Genomic DNA, 8934 nt, shown 5'->3' on the forward strand with positions numbered 1-8934 from the left:
ACGAAAATTCTAAAGGTATAAATACGTTACTATATGTAAAGGACCTTTACAATACTAATGGTTTTGTCAGCAAGCGGCCTGCTTAAAGGATTCGCACAACTCCAGCTGTAGGGGTAGGTAATTTTGGGATTTTAAGTGATAACTAGTGTAGTACCATATTTACCTTTGCATGTTTGTTATAGTTTTCTTTACATACCATAATGCGTGCATTTTTTTTTCTTGTTGCGACGTAGTGCAGGATTTGTATTGGTAATGTAAAGTTACATTTTTTTTTAAAAAAAAGTTGTTTACTATTGTCTTATCGAGCAGGGTTAGGTTTACTAGTGAACCTCTGTTTTGTAATTGCCATAATAATATAATCTTTATAACTTACCATGTATAACGTCCTTACGTTATGTCTGTATCAAGTTTAGTACACTGTATCGGGTATATTTTCAGCTGAGTTTTTGATGGTAGGAATATCCGGGGTGTCCGGTGTTGTCAGAGTGTAGAAACGTCCGTGTGTCCGGAGCGTTTAAGGTGCCGGAGCGCCTAATGTCTAGCGTCCGGAGTGTCCAGAGGGACTAAGGTGACCCAGCTGTAGAGCCGTCAAAGGACCAGGGGGTCCGGAGGGTCTAATATTTCAAGTGTCCGGAGGGTCTAATGGTTCAAGTGATCATATTATTCCGAGGGTCCGGAGTCTATATTGGTTGTGAAATTGATTCAGAGGAGCTGTGGAGCGGATAAGGTGCACGGGTGACGGAGTGCATCTCCACACATGTATTTTTAGCTGTATGCTAATTTTGGGTTAGTAAGACCCAGTGTATTATTCAGGACTGGAAGGATAGATTGTATATCCGTTCTTGTTTAGTGACATAATTTCGCTACCTGAGCGAATACATTTTTTTTACTATGTGTAAACGCTTACATTGTTTACTATTTGAGTGAACTATATTCATCTTTCCATTATTGAATCATTTGTGAAATCATTTATCCTGTATTTTAGGGTTACTGAACTAAATTTATTTGTATATTTTTTCCATCTTTGAAACTGTGCGTTTTTTTGTTAAATAGATCCAATATTTGGATTATAAATACGCACACATCTTCATAATCCACTACTCATATAAATCGCCATATTAAACCATATATCTGTGTCGTCAAACGTGTTCTGTTGTTAATCCGAAATATCCCACCCGGTTATCTTGTTACAATGAGGATGATGGTATATGTCAAGATGCCTCTTCACATCTAGATGTTCAACCGTCTTTGCCATGGTGCTTTTAGTACTTCTCATACTGCGCTGTAATGTCTGCATGCCACTGGGTTGACCATTAAGAGAAGATTGGGGTGACCTATCGTTTCCACTGTACTTGTCATATACAAATTTGGTCAATTTTTCTAAAATGGTTACTTTGGATTCGTCATCTTTTACATCATCTTCGAGGACATCTATTCTCATCAGATGCCTCGTCATGATCCTAAACTTACTTCTAAACCTGTCGTATGTATTAATTTTAAATTCCCTGGTTACCTTTTTTTCATACTGGTGGGTACACTTGTTCGGTAAAAGCCCCTCAAAGAAAAGGATGACCGCTAGTTTTTGTAGAAGGAGTTGCATGTCAGGAGTAAAGTTTTGAAGAAGGTCTGTACACGTGCAGGAAAGTGGCTATCAGTGCATTAAGCATGAGAATGGTAGTTATAATTATGAAAGCTACAAAGACTAATGAGAGCCACACAGGCTGACTGGAATCAGAAATTGGAATATCAGCAACGCCTAGAAAACTTTTAAAGGTCAGCATAAGCATTCCCTCCCAGCTGCTATAACTATCAGTAGTCTGACTGTTAGGGTTATGAAGGAGCATAAACATTGCTGTCGTAAAGGCCACAATTTGGAGAGCTATGATAGGTGCAAAGCGAGTCATATCTTGTAACAATATTCTTTGAATCTAGGAGGTGAAAAAGCAGAAAAAGCTGTGGGCTCGCAGAAAAAAAAGCAACAGATACCAGCCAATAACCACTGCAGTAATCAAAATCATGTTGTTAGAATGAATATACCATGTTGCGCCAAAGTCGGATATAATGCACAGTGCAAATAGAAAGAAAAGAGCGTGAAAGATTGCATTTGCATATGGATTTGAAAATGGTTTGAGATTAAATTCAAACTGTCTCCTGCAAATCTGCACAATCTTAAAGCACCCCGCCCACATGTATAGAGGCCAAATTATTATCATGATGATGGCATATATAGCAGGGAACCATGCACCCATGCCTTGGTTGATGGTTACCGTTCCCTGACTCTTCACCCTCTCCACAGCTGCAGCAGTTATTAATGCAATTAAAGATATTAATGCAAAGTGGATCAGGAAACCAGTTAAGAGGAACTTAAGATAGTGTCTCCATTTCTTGATGATCATCCACTGTATTGGTCGTATCTGCATGAACCTCAGTGATGTTTTATAAGAATGATGAAAAATCAAATCAAAAACTGATGAGGCACTAATGTTCTTTTGTGTAGGGGATGCTTTTATGGCGCTGTCTTTCGACTGCTCATTAGTTTCTTCTTCATCTTTTTGCCTCTCGTATTCTTTCAGCTGATGATTTATATCCGTCATGTCATAAAGCTTCACGTCAAAAAGCCCTGACGAGTCATCCGAAGTGCAATATCCCTGTAGAAAAAGAAGATAAATGTGTTCTAGAGGAAAATTGGCAGAAATGTCGGTATGAGAAAAGCATGAGTGGATCTGTCAAATCACTCATTATAGCACGAGTGAGCGGATTTATATATGTTTGTGTGTATGTGTGTGTGTGTGACATTTCAAACAATTATTTTCACATATTAGTTTGCATATTTCTTTCAGTTTGTCAAATTTATATTATGTCACAAAAAGTTCACCTATTTATTTTAAACTCTTAATGAACAAGATATCATATTAGGTTCAACAATCCCCATCTATTCTGATGACTGAAGTACTATTCTTAAGTGGTAGTAGCGGAAGCTCAAATGTAAGCAATTATTGTAGTGGTTCGTTTTGTTTTGTTGTAGTTGAATGAATGCACAATTAGCATGTAACTGTGACGAGTTGTTGACTATGAAATGTTGATAACTATAGCAAATTGATAAATAAAAATATCTTGTATTCTAAGAAGTTTTGTTAATTGGCGCTAATTTGTAAAAAGATATATGGGTATTGTTTGTCGCAATATGGCCGTCTGTGCTAAGGCTTCTTTAATACTTTGCTGTTAGCCGACATGAGGGTGATGGTATCGAGAGCCACACTGGCTGACTGGAAACGGAAATTGGAATATCAGCGATGCTTAGAAAACTTTTAAAAGTCAGCATAAGCATTCCCTCCCATCTGCAATAACTAACAGCTATCATATATATATATATGTGTGTGTGTGTGTGTGTGTGTGTGTGTGGCATTTAAAGCAATTATTTTAACATATTAGTTTATTAGTTTGCATATTCCTTTCAGTTTGTCAATTTTATATTATGTCACAGGAAGTTCACCTATTTATTTTAAACTCTTAATACACAATACATCATATAAGGATCAACAATCTCCATTTATTCTGATGACTGAAGTGCTCTTCTTTAGTAGCGAACATACACAGGTAAGCAGTTATAGTGGTGTGTTTGTTGAATGAATGCATAAGTAGCTTGTGCAGAGAAAAATATAAATACTTGACTCTGTAGGAAACGATATATTACAAAAGATTGTATGTTATGACTATATATATATATATATATATATATATATATATATATATATATATATATATATATATATATATATATATATATATATATATATATATATATATATATATATATATATATATATATATATATATATATGTTATTCGGCAGTTTCTTGTTTGTGTTTAAATCAGGTTACTTAGATGACAAGAAAATTACTAATTATTATTTGATTTGGGATTTTTATTTTTACCTCATTGATTATATAGTCGAAAAGTTTAACCTTTCCATATTTTGCAGCAAGTATAAGCGGTGTTTCTTTATTATGGTTCACCATCAATAGCAACCTTTTGCAGCAGTCTTTCTTTTCTTCGCTGATGACTTTCATCATTTCTATTGCGTTGTCTTCGTGCTCAGGAAAGATGTGAACGTAATTCAGAAAGGAATGACAAAGATTGTCACCGACACTGTTTTGTTGGTAAACGTCAGTTTCCTCCCGTTCCAGTAATAATTTCACTATATTACTGCTGTCAGTCAATACGGCGATCAACAGAGGTAATTGACCCATCATAACAGTGTTATTGAAACACGAACCCGTGGCGTTTTGTGAAAGTAGTTCTTTGACACCGCCTACATCTGTCGCCATGAGTAACGTTTCCACTAGCACTTTATTTTTCTTAGTGATGGCCATGTGAAGTGGTGTTTGGCCACAAAATTTTGGAGAATTATCCCTGTGGCAATGTAATAAGTCGGGGTATCTTGTTATTATGTATTGAAAAACTCGCTCCTGAACACACCCCTGAGCCCAATCCTGAGCAAGCTTAATGCCATGTTCCTGAGCACACCCGTTAGCGTCATACTGCTCCACTTTGCTTAATTTTAACATGGTGATCGCTTTATGCAAAACTGTAGCATACTCATCGTTCTTGCTTCCTTCTTTAAAAGATGGACACTTTGCAAGTGTACCCAGTTTCCTTTTAAACTTTGATTCATCTTTTTGTTTTACTTCTTCTCCTTCTGACATTTTTCCCAATCTGGTAATGTATTCAAAAATGGTTTCATAGAGTTTAGCTTCTCTTTCTTCACTTATTGGAAAGCTGTGGGCCATCATGCTAAAGTGGTATCTTTTCTTCTACTGTGGCACTTTCATAGATGTCTTCCTGCAAGATATCATTGCAGTGTATTTGAGACCCAGTATTATATACTGCCATTGCCATTGATGTATGAGACTTAGTATTATATACTGCCATTGCAGTGCATTTGAGACCCAGTATTATATACTGCCATTGCAGTGTATTTGAGACCCAGTATTATATACTGCCATTGCCATTGATGTATGAGACCCAGTATTATATACTGCCATTGCCATTGATGTATGAGACCCAGTATTATATACTGCCATTGCCATTGATGTATGAGACTCAGTATTATATACTGCCATTGCAGTGTATTTGAGACCCAGTATTATATACTGCCATTGCAGTGTATTTGAGACCCAGTATTATATACTGCCATTGCAGTGTATTTGAGACCCAGTATTATATACTGCCATTGCCATTGATGTATGAGACCCAGTATTATATACTGCATCTAATCTATGCACTTTATAGTATTACATATACAATGACAAGATTATAAAAACCAACACCATGAAATTACAAAACAGGGGGAGGACGGAGATTGTGAGTATGGAAAGTAGACTGTAAGTTTCTAGATGGGGTGTACAAATTTATTAGGTCGGGTAGAGTATACTGAGCTGAGCTAGTCAAGAAAATGTAGCATATAGAACAGATTTTCTTTATTTGATTCAGAATTGAATGAGTAGCCATTGTATGTTACAGTGGGGGGAGGGAGGTTGCTCACTTCTTCGTACTCTGAGGATGATCTGAGTAGCTGTGTTTTCAATCTTTTGAAGATTCTGTTGTAGATAATTAGACGAACCATAAAGATGCTATTATTGCAATGAAAATATTATAAACCAGGGTTTGTAGGGTCTTTGAAGGTCTTTGACAGTTTGGGAAAAATGAGGTAACATTTTCAAGGCCATGAAAGTTTAGGAAAATCGAGCAAATTGCCCTGAGGTCTTTAAAAGTCTTTGAAAATTGAAATAAAACCAGAAATTTTAATTTCTTTCCATCATAAATAAAATTGTCCAAGGTTGTTAGATTCGAATGTATAGTCCGATTGTTTGTAACCCCCCTACCGATTTCAATAATGTGATAAAAAGTGCACGGAACGTAGTCAATTCATTCATTGATTTATAGTTTCTAACCTGACTGTGAGTATAGTGGCCATAACACCATCATAATATGCGCGTTTAATGCTTAACAAAATTTTTCATATAATAGACAGACATGCTCGAGATCCAGTTCCTGGACAAGTCCATTTTCAGCAAAGGGGGTGTGTGCACGACTACAAATGTACATACATATTTCGTTTGCTTCTGATATTTAAAATGCCGAATCAAGAAAAGGAAAACAATGAAAACAAAAAATTTGCCTTTCACTTCGATTTAACAAGCGGTTAAATTTCTCTTGTTCATGTGTGCATAGGATTATAATTCCAAACTCTCAACGTTATGGCAATATACGGAATTATCCGGCAGTTACTGAATAGGATGAGCTACGTCGTTATGTTGTCTGATGGAAATAAAATAGCCCATAGTGTACGCAATATGGCGCCATGTTAGTTTGGAAAGTCCGTTAAGCATGAATGGTGCAGGGGATGCCAGTATTAGTGCGATTCTGGTCACAGTCAGGTTATAAATTAAATCATTGATTCAGTTGACTTAGTTCTGTGTACTTTTTATCACATTAAACGTTTTCGTTATTGAAGTCAGTAGCAGGGTACAAACAAACGGGGATGTATAGTCAGACTATTGGGGCTTCAAATTTTATTTATCCTTCCCCGTCATCCTGGTTTGTTGCTTTCGATGACCCAATTTAATTTCATTGCCGCCGCAATAACAAACGAGCATTTGTTTGGCTATCCAAAGTTGGCCTTGGCAGTGACTTCAATAAACAATGCAGTATTCATCAAAGCAAGCCGGCTACACCCTTCATCAAAGGAAGTCAGCACCATAGCTATTTTCAGCACGTTTTTTGTCTAATTTCATGGTGTTTGGTTTTCGTAATCACATCATTATATATGTTTTTAGGTGTTATCTAATGTTGTAAAGTGCTTAGAGCTTCTAAAGAGTAGGCGCTATTCAAAGTCCTCATTATTATTATTATTATTATTATTATTATTATTATTATTATTATTATTATTATTATAATCACAAATAAAATTGTCTAAGGTCGTTATATTCGGATGTAGTCGGTTTTCCTGGCTTCTTTCTTTTGGTGAATCGTTCAATTCAATTGGATAAGTTCATCAGCTTTGGCCAATCAAAATATTCATTACACTATTTCACGACTTTTGTTTTTAACTAGACTGTTCAACCAATTGAATTTTGGTTACATTGAACAAGCTCTCACTCTATGTAGAAAGTGTGCAAAAATAACAAACACATGAGGATTCAAAATTTGTTCAGTCGATTTGTGTCTTCACTTTTGTTTCATCTCATGTTTAAAAATAGAAGGACTTTGCTCTTTCAATGATATCTGGCTTGAACAAGATAAATACAAGGAATGGCTGAAAAAGGATAAAACATTTAAAAGAATGGTGTTTTGTACATTGTGTAAAAAGAAGAACAACTTAGCTTCGATGGGAGAAGGAGCCCTTCCGAGTCATGTCAAAGGTAAGATGCAAATTAGTACACAGTAACTACACACTGTTATGAAATATGTGTGAGGCTGGAAGAGACGTAGAGTCCCGATGTGATTTAACATTGACTCAGTATATAAAATTAGTGGATGAAGTTATCCAATCGGACAATCATCTCTTGAAATGCTTCAATAGAACAGGTGACAGCCTTGATGATGTGATTTATTCGGTCCTTTCCAAAAGAAAGGGATATGTTGAACTTCGGAATGTTGTCGAGAAGATGTTATCAAATTGGCAGGCAACAGTGGAGAGAGGATTTTCTGTCAACAAACAGGTATCTGTGAGAACCTCAGCAGAGGAAGCCTCAGAGCTCAAAGGCTAATCATTGACACAATGAGAAAACCAGGTGGATCTTTGGAAATCATCATTAGCAATGAAATGGTGACATATGCCTCCTCTGCAAAATGTACGTACCATGCCTATCTGAATGAGAAGAAAGCAGAGGAGGAGCATGAGGAGAAAATCCGAAAATGAAAGAAACGGGAGTTAGCCATGGATGAAGTGAAATAACTTAAAGCCAAAAAGCTGCGTCTTGAAGTTGATGTTGCCAGCCTACATGCTTCCTCTGTTCAGAAGGCAGAAGAAGCAGAGTTAAAAGGACTCATTGTGCTTGTAACAGAGTCAAATGCTCTTAGAAGAGCAGAGGAAAATAATACAGCAATGACTAATCTTTCCAAAATGATTGAAGAGAAAAAACAGCAACTATAATAATGTAGTTTGTATTAAATTTGATGCATAAGTTACAATTTCTGAAATAACAATGAATGCTAACCTATCTTCCAGATCATTATAAAGCAGTTTTAGGAAATTAATTATAGTTTGAATTTCATCATTAAACAATATTGTAGTATCTTGCACTCATTGTTTTCTGACATTACCTGTATACAAAATGTTAGCGAGAATAGATCTTGGAAATCTATGTTTGTGGTTTTTGAAAGTTTGGGAAAAGTCTTTGAATTTATCATTCAGAGTTCAGTATGAACCCTGTAAACGTATCCATATTGGCACAGTGACTGCGATGAGACTATTAAGAAACAAACTTTGTAACAGTTTATTTAGGGTCCAATTAATGATATGCCCAGATTATACCAGAGTGGAATATTTGCTACAATGTTATGTCCTAACAATATTTGTATTGTCAAACATATCTGTCTTGAGCACAATGACTTCAATAATGATGTGAATGGCCTATGAATTTATGCTGAATTGTGATTGCTAGGTGTTCTACAGCACGATGTTTGCTGTGTTTACATTTCTTGAACCAAAAATATAAAACTAGTTCACATAATTTATAATTACTCTTACAATGTAAATATGGAATTGTCTGGCCATGAGTCTAATATTAAATTCCTTTTCTGTGTTAAATAATTGATGCTTGGCTACCAGACTATTTCACAGCAGACTGAAATGTTATATGATCTATTTTCAAATTTGCCAGGAACTTTGTTTAAGACAAGTATGTTTAGAGTTTATAGTGTCAGAAT

At 35.8% G+C, this 8934-nt stretch overlaps 1 protein-coding gene across 1 annotated transcript; it reads right to left on the reverse strand.

Moving 5' to 3' along the window:
* Window positions 1-1928: 1928 nt before the first annotated feature.
* On the reverse strand, window positions 1929-4790 carry LOC149792010 (transient receptor potential cation channel subfamily V member 3-like). Its single transcript, XM_089969517.1, has 2 exons — window positions 3936-4790; window positions 1929-2648 (listed from the first exon to the last, which is right to left on the reverse strand). Exons 1-2 carry the CDS (start codon window positions 4788-4790, stop codon window positions 1929-1931), a joined length of 1575 nt encoding a protein of 524 aa, XP_089825643.1.
* Between the last annotated feature and the right edge of the window lie 4144 nt (window positions 4791-8934).

This window comes from Sinohyriopsis cumingii, chromosome 9 (genome assembly GCF_028554795.1).
Source record: "Sinohyriopsis cumingii isolate HCF-2022 chromosome 9, ASM2855479v2, whole genome shotgun sequence".
Taxonomy (NCBI): domain Eukaryota; kingdom Metazoa; phylum Mollusca; class Bivalvia; order Unionida; family Unionidae; genus Sinohyriopsis; species Sinohyriopsis cumingii.

Coding starts and splice junctions, on each gene's coding strand:
- LOC149792010 (XM_089969517.1), bottom strand. CDS start 4,790: ATGGCCCACAGCTTTCCAATAAGTGAAGAAAGAGAAGCTAAACTCTAT. Junction 2,649..3,935: donor TCGACTATATAATCAATGAG/GTAAAAATAAAA, acceptor CTTTTTCTACAG/GGATATTGCACTTCGGATGA.